At 48.4% G+C, this 13,781-nt stretch overlaps 1 protein-coding gene across 2 annotated transcripts in view; it reads left to right on the top strand.

Moving 5' to 3' along the window:
- The window catches only part of TBXAS1 (thromboxane A synthase 1), a 149,592-nt gene that overhangs the window by 87,731 nt on the left and 48,080 nt on the right, over positions 1 to 13,781 (top strand). For both annotated transcript variants that reach the window (XM_004272141.3, XM_004272142.3), the window contains exons 6-9: positions 2,894 to 2,982; positions 4,734 to 4,882; positions 6,630 to 6,760; positions 10,769 to 11,083. In XM_004272141.3, coding sequence (XP_004272189.1) covers positions 2,894 to 2,982; positions 4,734 to 4,882; positions 6,630 to 6,760; positions 10,769 to 11,083 — 684 coding nt within the window. The remainder of the gene's footprint in view (positions 1 to 2,893; positions 2,983 to 4,733; positions 4,883 to 6,629; positions 6,761 to 10,768; positions 11,084 to 13,781) is intronic.

Raw genomic sequence — 13,781 nt, 5'->3', positions numbered from 1 at the left:
TAAATGGATGGCTTGTGAGAATTTAGAAAAGAATGCAGCAGTCATAAGCGTCCACTCAGAATTACCAAGATAGTAATTCAGGATAGTCATCCTCATTTTTTCCTTTTTTTTTTTTTTTGAGTGGACTTCAGGATAGGTAGATGAGGGAAATTATACTTCTGTTCTGGCAAATTACCTGACAAGTCCTCCGCCACCGACATTGATAAGATGCTGCCTGGTGGGATATTTATTTAGGTTCATGCACAGCTGACCAAAGAGCTGGAAACAGTGATACTGACCAATTCCGTGGCTGCCTAAAGTCTAGTGGAGGGCCACAGCTCTGTGTCCGATCCTGTGTACATAGCGACAAACTAAAGGCTTAGAAGGCACACTGACCAAATTTCAAATGGAACAAAGAAGGAATAGCCAGGGACACAGGAGATGACACTTGAATGTGTGAGCACACCCTTGGTCCACCCACACTGAGTACAATCACCCCAGTGCTTTAAGCCCTTATGGCTTGATGAGCAGAAAGTTCTTTTTCCCCAGATTTCCTCTCCAGATACTCCCTCTAAGAGTCCCGGCAACAAAATACAAGGGGAGGGTCTCAGACGCTCTGCCATCCCTCCACTGGGTGTGTAGGTGTGTTCTGCTTTGCACATCTGCTCCTTGACCAGCTGCCCATAGGTGCCACCCAGGCTACTGTCCCCGCCCCGGGCCATGGAGCCCTGAACTCAGACTAGCTCACTCAGTCTCACTCAACAGGGGCGCCCTTCTGCTTCTCAGGACCAACTCCCACAGCCAGCAGTGGGGTCCCTGGGGACACAGTACTTTCCTTACATCCCAGAGCACATGGGGCTGGCTTGGAGGGGGCCATAGGAAGGAGGGGTCCAACGAGACCCTGTGATCCTCCAGCCTCGGGCAGCAGCAGCCCAGGCTGGCCCCCCTGCTGGGCCTCTCCAATCACCTGACTGTCTCAGGGCAGGTAAGAGATGGCTCTGCTCAGAACAGATGGTGGGACAACTTTCTGCAGTAATACGTGTTAGGTCAGTGTAAAGCCTTTCCAACGAATGGACCCTCAAGGGTCAAAAAATCAACTGCACGTGATGATGACTCATGGAAAAAAAACCTTGTGGTTTTCGTTGACCTGAACGTCAATATTTGTTTGTGTTATGTGTCTTCTCAAAAAGTCAACATGTACCCCTGGCTTTGCGACTGACTTGCAGGGAAGGGATCCATTTACGATTTACAGGATTGCACCTGAAATTCTGTTTCCATTTCTACTATATACAAAGTGCTGTTCTTAGTGCTGGGGATACAAAAATGAACAAACAGACAAAAGTCTCTCCTGATCTCAGGAACTGATATTTTGGTATCAAAAAAGTAAACTCTAAACATAAGTAACATTTCAAAGTATGTTTTCCATAAGAAATGCTCAGGACAATGTATCACAGCATGTTGCTTTAGCTACAATGTTTGCCCATAATGTACACTGGTTAAAAGGATTCCGCAGCCATAAAGAGAAACGAAATTGAGTTATTTGTAGTGAGGTGGATGGACCTAGAGTCTGTCAGATAGAGTGGAGTAAGTCAGAAAGAGTAAAACAAATACCATATGCTAACATGTATATATGGAATCTAAAAAAAAACAAAAAACTGGTTCTGATGAACCTAGGGGCAGGATAGGAATAAAGATGCAGACGTAGAGAATGGACTTGAGGACACGGGGAGGGGGAAGGGTAAGCTGGGACGAAGTGAGAGAGTGGCATAGACTTATATATACACTACCAAAATAGATAGCTAGTGGGAAGCAGCCGCATAGCACAGGGAGATCAGCTCCGTGCTTTGTGACCACCTAGAGGGGTGGGATAGGGAGGGTGGGAGGGAGACGTAAGAGGGAGGGGATATGGGGACATATGTATACGTATAGCTGACTCACTTTGTTATACAGCAGAAACTAACACAACATTGTAAAGCAATTATACCTCAATAAAGATGTTTAAAATAAATAAATAGATGTTAAAAAAAAAAAAGATTCCCCTCGTCGTTTCCGACTTGGCTTTTCAAACATACAGGAGAGAATAAAAGGTCACGTGCGTGCCCATCAGGCTCCACAAAGAATTCCACCCACTCAAGCCGGACTTTTGGGGTCAATGTAGTGGGTAGCCAAAATGAGACCGAAATTTGTTGAAGGTGCATCACAGCTACATGAACGTTCATAATCCCATTCTTTCTTTCTGTGTGAATGTTAGGTGTTTTCCATAATAAAGACATTTTAGTATTAAAAAAAGAAATTCAGTAGTTGTCCTGCATGGGCACTGAAGGCTTTTAAAGTCCAGGGTTCCCTATATTTGAAGGTTTAAACAGCTTAAGCAGAAGTGAATAACCGTCCATCCACATGCTGTACAAATGACTTTCATACTGAACAAGAAGTTGAAATGGACGACCTTAGGTTCCTTTCAATACTGAGATTCTATATGCTAGTGGAGGATCTGAAGTATAATTGGAACCAAGCAAACAGGGATTTGGGCTAATTCCAGAGCTGGTACATATGGATTGTGGCCTATTTACTCTCTAATGCTAACCAAATGTCACGAAACTGAGTACTGAGTCTCATTTCTAAGCATTTAATGATCATTTTCATAATTATTTCACAGTATTTACTCTAAATCCTTCCTTCTTTTTGCTTTCAAAAAAAAACAGATTGCTTCAACTAAAATAGACGTTTACAGCGATCGTATTTTATAATATTTGTGAGTATTAGATCTTCCTCTTGAATCTTAGGTGCGTGAAAGCTACATTCGAAACGATGACCATTTTTCCGGGAAGCACCGCATATAACCTCTTCATCTGCAGCTAATTTAGGTGTGCTCCCTGCATGGTGTCCTAATTACACCTCTGTTATCTGCTATCAGATGATACCTCTGATCAGACAAGCCTGCGACCTGCTCCTGGCCCACTTAAAGCACTACGCAGAATCCAGGGACGCTTTCGACATCCAGAGGTAAGGGCGCCGCGTGGCTACATTACAGATGAGAAATCACGCGTTTGAATTGCTGCTTCTTGTAACTGTACGTAATTGCCAGACAATTACCTTGGGACCAGCAAACTATGGAAATGCTAGAAGCTCCTAAAAGTATGGGTGGACTGAGAAGAAGAAATGAAACCCACGGAAAATGTGAAGCAAACGCAGACGAAGCCCAGGGGGTTGTGGCTTGTGGAGGGAACCCTGAGTGGGCAGTGTTTTGTGGGTGGACTTGCCCTCCGACCTCTATAGACCCAGGAGTGGGCAAGATATGTCTGGGCAGAAAGGACAGGGTCCTGGGGGGCGGGGGGTTGGGGGGGAGGAGTCCATGCATTTTTAATTCAAGAAAAACGGTGGCACGCCTCAGGCTAGAAGCCAGGACTTAGTGGTGGGCCCTCAGTTTAAACGACTGACTGTCTGGCTTTTTGCCTAATTGTCCTGTGCTAAATTATGGTTTATACCAGATGAAGAGTCACACAGCAGATTAGCCAGAAGCCAACTCGCTCTTATTATCATTGTTAATAAAATAATAACATAATCATCACCAGCATTTACATTCTACCGTATTGTTTACAAAACTCTCTCCTCTACATTCTCTCTGGTCATGAGATGGTGAGTTGGATAAAGATAAGATGGGCCCAGCAGCCATAAAAACAAAGTAAACAACTCTTAAAACCTTTACATCGTCAACAGTTAGGATCAGAAGAAATCACACTCAGTAGTCGAATTCTTGTTTTTGCTGTCACAGGGAAATGTGTCATCGATTATAGAAACGTTTTCAGTAAAAACAGTCAGAATAAAAGACGTCACCCGGAGGAAATGTCGTGTAGTCCTTGACGATAAGTGATTGGTTATAGGATTTATGAAGAAAAGGAACTAAGCATGCGCCTACCTCAAGCCAGAAAAACAGACCTTTTCATTATAAAAGGATATGAACACCCCGTGTGAGCCTTTTACAAGCAACCTGCTACCCCTATGACATAGCAAAAAAGAATTATTCTAGCTTAAAAGGGCCATTTGGGGGGCAGGTTTCCTAGAGCCTAAGAGGTTAATTTTTCTGAAGCTACTGCCAGACCCTTTTCCTTGTGTTTGTTTCTAAAGTGCAATGTGTGTTTCCTATAATAATATACATATGTTCACGAAGCTGGTACCAAAGTTTGTCTTGTATTTATTTGAGCCTAAAAGGGCCCCGGTTTTTTGTTTGTTGCTCTTACGAAAACTGTAAAATCACTAGGAAGAAGAGGGAGACAGAGCTAATAGAACTAGAAAACCAGGCTGTGAATTTCATCAATCACAATTTGCTGTACATCCATCAATCGTTAGGCCCTGGCCTTGGATGGGCTCTGCAAGGCCTCTGTAAAGCACATAGGCTTCGGGTCAAGTGTTTTCCCTCCTTCCTGGGGAGGAAAATGTAAAGTGTACGTCTTGGTTTTGACTGAGTCCGGTTTGCAGCTACCGGAAGGCTGAAAGTTGAATACCTGAGGCTCTCCTCCCCTCCCCCAACTTTGTCTAGATGGGCTGTTATGTGTTTATGTTTCCCCCTCAAATTCTGCTCTCATGCCCCCAGGATCTAATCCTGGGGGCTGCTCTCCCACCACCTCGCTTCGGATCTGCCAGAAGCTCCCCTTTCAAACAGGTAGACGATGGAGTCGTGCCCCTCCAGGAGTGCGTATGACGGGGAGGCCCGTGGCTGAGTCCTTTCCAAACGCAAACTGTTCTCTCTCCCACAGGTGCTACTGCTGCTACACCACAGATGTGGTTGCCAGCGTCGCCTTTGGCGCCCAGGTGAACTCCCAGAAGGCTCCCGGGCACCCCTTTGTGAAGCACTGCCGGCGCTTCTTCGCAACCTCCATCCCCAAACCGATCCTGGTTTTAATCTGTAAGTGCAGCTCCTGTGGAGGGGGGGTAAATTGGGCAAGTTGGGCAGACCCCGTGACACCCCGGTGGCCCCAGGCAGCTTCGGGGCTCAGCCCCTGCCACCTGGAAAGGGTACTCAGGGTGTCTCTGAGAGTCACCCTGCAGAGTCTGCCCTGCAGAGCCCCTGTTTTCCTGAAGCCGCCCAGGCTCCTCTGCACCAGTCTGGCGCCACTTATTACCAACACAGGTAGCCCTGGCCTGGCTCATCACTGCCTTAGCGAGCATGGCCGCCGTGCACCGGGCTGAGTGCTTCGCCTGCATCGCCTCTGTTAGTGCTGGTTTTCACCCCATCAGGAAGGCATTCTCCTCCCCACTTTACAGATGAGAAAACTGAGGCTTAGAAAGGCAGAGCCAAGACTGGAACCCAAACCTTTCATTTTCTAGGGCATGTTTCTCACCCCCAGCAGATTCCTCCTTAGAACCCTTCTCTGCTTGAAGCCAACGCAGAGTGAATTAGAAATCATATGTGATGGGTGACTAGCAGATTACCGAATGCTGTGGAGACCAGTCCATTTATTTTATTTCTGTTTTAGAAGTGAGTTTTTACCCTCTGGCCAATTCCGGTACCTTCTTGCTTCTTATGGAAGCAATGAAGTGTTGTTATTATGGTTATTGATTATTGCCATAATTCCTAACCATTCTGCTGGGCTGGTAAATTCTATTCATTCCTTGGTTAGTTTCATTCCCATTTCTGAGTCAATTTCTGTGGAAGCCCCTGTCGCCTCCCTCTGCTCTGCACTGACATCGTAGGAGTTGTCGCTCTGGGGGTCCAAGCAGCCTCCTCCTTCGCCCCTCACCCTCTGCACTCCAGGGAAATGCCCTCGCCGTCAACCATGGAGTGCCTGCAGGGCAGGTGGGTCCGTTGTTCCATGGCTGCTGCCACTCCAAGCCCTCCCTCCCTGCTGCGTCACTTTGGTTCAGGCTCCCGCTGTTGAAAAGGGGCGGAGCATCCTGAGACCGGTGTGGGTCCATTAGGGTCCTCCCACCCGGCTCCCACACATGCCTGTGCACAGTAGGCCCACCGTGAAGGCTGAGGAGCTGAACTGAGCTGAGCTCCCCAGAGACGGGCTTGGCCCACGGCCCAGGCTACCGTCCAAGAGGGGACAAGTGTCCCTGACCCGGGGAGCCTCGTCATGGAGGCCTGTCATGCCCAGGGCATGGTGGCAAGGGCACAGGCTGCACGTGGTGTGCAGGGACGTGCCCACAGGGGACGAGGCCAGCATCCTTGTCAGCAGCTGCAGCGGCAGCTCTTAGAGACAATTCAGGTGGCAGCTCTGGGGAAAATGATCCAAAGGAAAAACAAAAAATGCAAATGACCAGAAAGTTAAGTAAGCAGATCGGCTTCTACTACTTGCTAAGACTTGAAACATGGCCTGCAATCTGTTCTTTCCTGATGAAGTACAAAGACCTTGGACCCTCATCTCTAGGACCTGGGAAATTAACTTATAAGCATGAGACTTGAGGGGTAGATGGAAGTGGGGATTCAACTGTACAGACGTTTATGAAGGGCTTACTATGGCAAGGAAGGGGAAGGAGTCCCGAGGTAGAATAAGATAGAACCCTGCTCGGAGCAGCGGCAGTTCAGTGGGGAAGAGAGGCCTTCAAAAGACCGATTCAAGGCCAGGGCTCGCTTCCTGGCAACAGGCATCTAATAGCCCTGGTTTATTCTCACCCCCTTTTCAATGCCACTTTTGTTTTTCTCTTTCAAGTATCATTTCCATCCATAATGGTCCCACTGGCCCGGATTTTGCCCAATAAGAACCGAGATGAACTGAATGGCTTTTTTAACAAACTCATTAGGAATGTGATGGCCTTGCGGGACCAGCAAGCAGCAGACGAGGTAACGTATTTTAATAGGACACAGCATCGAAATGGAGTAGAAGCTAAGCTGGCGTCGCTGTCTGTTTTCTCTCCCTCCAGTCCCAACCCCACACACCCACGCCATGCTGTCCTTCGGTGGCCTACCCCTTAGAGCTTGCCGGGGCGGCTGAGGCGGGGCAGTGAGGAGGGGTAAATAAGGAGAGAAAGGTGAAAGCAAGCAGGAAGGGCGGTGGGGAGAAGCCCAGAGCAATCTGTCCACACTCTGACCCAGGCAAGTAGAATTCAAGCTGTCCTCCCCCGAGCCCACGGGCCTCCCTATTTCAAGCATCACTCCCAGCCCAGGTTACGGGCAGCCTTAGAGAGTTTTCTAGGTAAATTCGCCCACGTGTTTTTCATCGGTGTATTCTTTATATTGAAAAACAGCAAGATGGGGCTCTACAGCACCAACAGCATCATCATTAGAGGGGAGTTCAGGCAGCTGTCACCAGCCCCGCGTTCCCTTTCTGCGTGGAGGGCGTTGCTGCAAAATGCGTGGTTGAGGGCTTCGCGTGCTTCACTGAGACCTAGAAATTGCTTTCCTCCTTGAAGGCTTGCCCTATGCTTGGCTCACAGTAGGAATCGAGTAAATATTTGTTGACTGAACTTGGCTGAGAATAGAAATAGGAGTTTTCAGTGTTAAGGAAAAGAATTTCAATATTGCATGTGCTCATGCATGTATAATGCTATTCTTTATGGCCCTTACTGCAGTCAAGGAAACCACGTAAAAGGAAGAAACAAGGCTGAAGTGTCTTCCTGAGCTGACTTGTGTCAGATGTAGCTGTAGCGTGTTTTCTCAAAGACTGGGCGGCTCAGGCGGGATCACCAAGCGGGGGACGGAGGTCCAGCGCTGCAGCGTTGGCCGAGCGTGAGATCAGGGGTCAGTTAGTGGCTGGGAGCACGGAGCAGCCTCAGGCACAGCCTCGGCCTGCCCGGCTTCACTTTCTGGATCCTGTGCAGCCAACGTGTCCTAGACCAGAAGGTGACGGAAGCTCACAGGTGCAGACGAGCTCACAGCCCTTTGGCCCAAACCACTGAGAACTCAACCTGCCGCCCTTAGAGGTGTGGGAAGAATCAGCTCCCTGGTGTCCCTGGCCCAGCTCTGCCGTCTAAAAGGACAGACCGTTCTCATCCAGGTTCATGCCTCTCCAGGGTGAGGATGGAGCCCGGGGAAGGAGTGGCGAGGGAAGTCCCATTCTCAAACCTTAGTATTGCGGTGAAGGTCCTCCTTCACGCATACGGGGTTTGTCACACACCCCGCCCCCAGCCTGAAACCCACTGGTTGTAGAATCAGGCTGAAAATTCTAACCCCGTTGCACCAAATAGCTTACTAAGAGGTGAGGGGTTATTAAAGGTCCAATTACTGGGATCGCCTCAAGCTTTTCCTTTTATAAACTCGAGAGCTATTTGTTTCAAACAATGAGCTGATCTGAGAAAAACCTCCCAACCACAAATCCAGGACTGCCCGTGTCAAGACAGAGCTATATGGTTACTAAGAAAACTTGCTTTAAACCCATCTAAACTCTGTAGACATTCCATCAAGCAGATGTGTGTTTGTGCAGTGGAAAATGCAGCACAGATGTTAAAAGGTAAATATTTTCCTAAGCTCTGGCCGATGGGTGGATTAGACACCTACATCTATCAGGGTGCATATTTCTCTTGGATATAACCATAAACCAGCACTGTTGCAGTCCTAAATGGGCAGTGTTCAAATAGCCTCCGTGATGCAGTGCAAACAAAAGAAACCCATCTACACTAATGCTCCTCTCCAGTGCACAGGCCCCAGAGAGCAGCCCTTTCCTCTGGCCTCTGGAGCTGGAGGTTAAGACAGATTTCTGTAAGGCTCCATAGCCCTGAAGCAGCCTGGCTGAGCCGGGATGAGAGGAAAGGTTGCCAGCTGCAGCTCTGCCACGGGGAAAACCCAACAGTGTGGATGTGCCTGTGCCCTCTCTCCCATCATTGCCCCCACACGACTCCAGCAAAGCCACAAGCAAGCCTCAGGGACCACAGCTGTACCGCACCCGAGGAGTTTCAAATGTGCCGGCCAAGAGAGAGCCCGGGGATGCTCTGGGGTCCCCAGCTAGCATCCAGGAGCCGACAGAGCAGAGGATGCTCACCTCCCACGCGTGCCATCGTGCCCTGCCCCGGGACCAGGGGTAGAGTCCCAGTTGTTGACCAGGCAACAGGAAGGCAGCTGGCGGAAAGCCAACCCTTGTGGATGCCATTTGGGAAGCAGAACGAGTAGGGCTAGGGTGGAAAGAGGGTGGAAAGGGCCATTCTCTCAGCCATTCCCACCCAAGCAGACTGGCAGGACACTGAGGCCCTGCCTCCTAAGTCTCAAGGTTCTTGCCACCCACAGGCTTAGCTGGGAGCCCTGCTGGAATCTCAGCAGACACCTCCCAAGGTCACAAAGCTGGGAAGCAGCAGAGCTGCAAACGTCTCATGTCTCCAAGGTTCCTGCTCCAAGTAGCACGCAGTTGCGAGCAGATCCAACACAGCCTTCCTCAAAATGCACGTAGGGCGTTGCATGTTTATCTGTGGAGTTATTTATCGCATAGCTAACGTGTGCTCGGCACAGTGCAGGCATGGTGTGCGAGTGGGGTGGGGCAGGATCCTGCCCTGGAGACGCAAGCGACCCCACGTGACATAACAACCACCTTAACAGATGCTAACGTGTGTGACATAGATTATTAATGCAATAGGAATTCAGAAGCCAACCGGTTGAGACAATGATACAACAAGTAAAGTTCTCTGAAATTATCATTTTTTCTGTTGGTGGTTCTAATGTTCTCCCTTATGCTGTTGAGTCCCATAAACTTCAGAAAAGAGTAACGTATTGGTTGTCACTCATCACATCAAAGAGATGTTCAAAGATGGGATGTGCCGGGTACACGCTTTGTCAACCCTAAAGCCATACGTAAACACTTCCATTGCTACCATTAGGGGTAGTAAAAATATAAAGAATATGCAGATTGCTGATAAGGAAGGTAGGGGGAAATGGTAAGAAACCTCTAACCACTTAAATGGGGTAGGAGATTACTGAGGATAAAAAGGACCCACAGGAGGAGGCCAGGCTAAGGGATGCAAAATACAGACTGGAGACTTTGAAGACAGGCTTTACCAAAGCTAGTTCCCTCCCCCGCCCCCAGGTCCTGTTAACTCCCTGCTGTGAGAAACACATGGCGCAGAAGTAAGCCCTGGACGGTGGGGAAGTGAACAGTGGAGCACGTGCTTTGATTTAAATCCATATGATGCTTCAGTTGCTTTCTTGCTGGAAAGACCAACCAGCCAACAATACAAACACGGATAAAGTAAAAACAATAAAAGCCCCCCTGGTTTTCCCAGCTCCTCAGCTCACTGTGAACTGTGGGGTATGGATGTTGCTAAACATTTTCTATGCAGGGACAAACATAATTAAAGATATTGTCCATGTTCTGTTCTTACAGAAATGAGATTCTCCTATGCATACTGTCCTGCAACTTGCTCTTTTTACTTACCGAAGTGGCTTAACATCTTGACTCAGCCCAGATAGAGCAGCCTCATCCTCTGTAACGGCAGCATCACAGTCTGCTGCTGGCCGCGCTAGTCTCTGAACCAGTGCCTCAGTGAGGGATGGGCAGGGGGGTTCCAGGTTCTCTCCATCTCAGACAACCCTGCAATGAAAATCCTCGTTCCTCTCGAGCTCTTTAAAAGCTGCATGTGGACTTCCCTGGCAGTCCAGTGGTTAAGATTCCGTGCTTCCACTGCAGGGGATGTGGGTTCGATCCCTGGTTGGAGAACTAAGATCCCAAGTGGAAATATAGTGTCCTACACATGAAACCTATATAATGTTATAAACCAATGTCACCTCAATAAAAATAATAAATTTTAAAGAAATTTTTAATAAATAAATAAATAAAAGCTGCGTGTGCACATCTTCTTTTGTGCTCCAAGAAGCCTCTCTTATGTGACTCTAAGGCCAAAATATGCTCTTCCTTCTTTTGTTCCTTAGAGGCGGAGAGATTTCCTCCAAATGGTCCTGGATGCCCGACACTCCACCACCTCCGTGGGTGTGGAGAACTTTGACATGGTCGGGCAAGTCTTCTCTGCCACTGAATGCACCGTGAACCCTTCCCAGCAACACCAGCCCAGACTCCTGTCCAAGCCTTTGACTGTGGATGAGGTGGTGGGCCAGGCCTTCATCTTCCTCATCGCCGGCTACGAGATCATCACCAACACTCTCTCTTTCGCCACCTACCTCCTGGCCACCAACCCTGACTGCCAAAAGAAGCTTCTGAGAGAGGTGGACCATTTCAGCGAGAAACATGTGAGTACAGCTGTCCATGCGATTGTATGTTCATAGAAGTGAAACTTATTTTTGATAACCATCTTGCTAAAATCACATTCTAAGTTTATAAGGATGCCATGGCCTGCCTTCCCAATCTCTCTGGGTTAACGAGTAAAATGGAGTGCTCAGAACAACAGGGAAAAAGAAAAAAAAGAAAAGAAAAATTGTCCCACGCCTTCATGGTCTGGGGTGGTCCATGAAACCAAGCCTGGCTCAGAGAAGCTGCAGAGTCCCGGGCAGTCAGGGTCAACGATCAGGGATGGGGAAGGAGGTCTGGTTTCCCAATGCTCTGTCTGTGGGGTCTTCATGCTCAGGGAGGTGGATGTGAGCCGGGAAATGGAGCCAAGTGGAAGGCAGAAGCAGGCCTAAGGATGGGCCAAGTCAAAGCCGGAATGGAGATGCGGGCAGTGCTGAGGAATAGGTCTGTGATTGGAGTGATGTGAAACGGGGCCAAGTCCAGATTCTAGATATTCCTTCTAGATGGGGCTGCTCTTTGCTGGACTGGAAGCAAACTTCCAAAGGTGCTGAGCTCGGCTACTGTTTTTTCTGCTTATGTGTGTACTGCTTTGACTTATGAGTTGTTAAAGAAAGTCATTTAAAGACTCTGCACTTTCAAAGGAAGACCACCATAATAGAAATCTTTCTAGTACATTCTGATGTAATGACTATTACATTCACAATGTTGGGAGGAGGCCTGTTCCGTTATTGGAACCGTCAGAATTTTTTTTTCATATATTGAGCTGAAAACTGCTTCCCAGGAAATTCCACTTCTTTATCCCACTGGGGAAAGTAGATGCAAGGTGAGGCTTTCTTTTGGAAACTGCACTACCTGTGTTACTAATTGCCTCAACTTCTGGCTCACCACGAGCTTATGGTCCACGTAAAGTTCTGTGACGTTATGACATCCGCCAAGCCCGGTGTCCCCAGTCCACTGCGTGGACCATTGATCTTCTGAGCATAGGTGCAAGAGTTTCGATTTATCCTGATTATTGCTCAAGTCAGCCAAAATAATTTCGAATCTTGATTCTACCATCTGTCATATTAGCAATTCCTCCAGCTCTGTGTCATCTGAGACTTGCTAAGCATGTCTCCTATTTCATCCAAGTCATTGATTAAAATGTTGAGCAGGACAGGTCTTCCCTGCAGGTTGACATTGATCTATTCATCAATATTCTTTGGGCATGGAGTCTCAACAAGCCATGAATCCATTAACCCTACTACCTACTTCCACCACCCATCTCACCCCATTTCATAGGTAGTTGTGGGGTTTTTTCAGTTGAGGAGGTCAAGGAGGGAAGGACCAAAGATGATTGGGGTACATTACTGCAAGAGAGATAAGGGGAGCTGAAGGTATATTAGGATGCAGTTAGGGCAGGAAACAACCCCAAATGATTTAAATACACACATAAAAGGAGGGAGGTACTTATTCATACAGATCACTGAGCAGCTAAGGGGTAGATGTGGCTTCAAGCAAATCTTTATCGAGGCTCAAAGATACGCTCAGGTCCCAGTTTCTCCCCACTTCTTGTTTGTGCTTCCTTCATACTGGTCCCATTCTCAGTTGTGCCCTCGTCTTGAAGCCCCAAGCAGCCTGCTAAGAACACCTGGGACTACAGGTTTCCTTGCTCATAACCAATGGAGAAGAGGGCCTGTGACCCCAAATTCTCAGCAAGAGTCATCAGGTTCACTCTGGTCAGAATGCTTAAGTCACTGCCCATTCTTGAACGGACTGTTGTGGCCAGGGGAAGGGGGGCATGCATGGGCCTCAGTCAATCAATCCCACCCCCAGAGTCAGTGGTACCCAAGTCAGACGTCTGCAGAACTTGGGAGAGCGACCTCCCAGAGGAAGCTCCGACAGCTATCCCGGGAAGGCGGTCAAGGCAGGAGAGGGAATTTAGCCCCCTGGTCTCAAATAAACCAGAAGGCCGGTCAAACTAAAGACTTTGAAAGCATCTAGAGAGTGGTCAGCCATGTGGTGGACACGGTAGTGGCCTGGAGAGGGGACAGCAGCTCTGAGAGGTAGAAGCCATGATTCTCACCTTCAGGGACTTTAATTGCCAAATAAAACAATAAGTTATGTCTATTTCAACAAACCCTCCTTCCAAATGAAATTCTCCAGGGCAACAGAAGGTAGCACTTAATCAGGTCTAGAATGTGTGGTGTCATTCACAGAACTCGGGGCTCCGGGAGTCTGTCCCCCCAGCTACACTGGTTATGTTCACCTGCACAGGGAGGGTTTCCATAGGCCTTCATTCAGAGGCCCTCACGCACACAACCCCTTACCTCTGACATGACCTTGACCTCAAGGAGGGTGATACGATCTCACTAAACCCTGGCCTCCTTCAAATCCCCCCAGCCTAGGATGGGGGCTTCTTTCCCCAGAGAACGACCTCCCGTGGGGCTGTGCAGAATGCCCATGGGCAAATAAACAGATTTCAGGAGGTAAAGTTTTTCAAACTTTAGTGTACATAAAATCATCTGGGAAGATTGCTAAGATGCAGAGTCCAGGGCCCTTCCTGCAGAGATTCTCATTCCATAAGTCTGGGCCAGGGCCCAGGAACCTGTATTTTAAATACACATCCCAGGTGATTCTGACGCAGGTGGTCCCTGGTTCCACCTTGAGAATACAGCCTTGGACTCTCAGGGTCCAAAGCCCTGCCCCAGGCATGAAAGCCCC

This window comes from Orcinus orca, chromosome 9 (assembly GCF_937001465.1).
Source record: "Orcinus orca chromosome 9, mOrcOrc1.1, whole genome shotgun sequence".
Classification (NCBI taxonomy): Eukaryota; Metazoa; Chordata; class Mammalia; order Artiodactyla; family Delphinidae; genus Orcinus; species Orcinus orca.
Note: the sequence above shows the minus strand (reverse complement) of the source record. Positions and strands in the feature narration are given on the sequence as shown.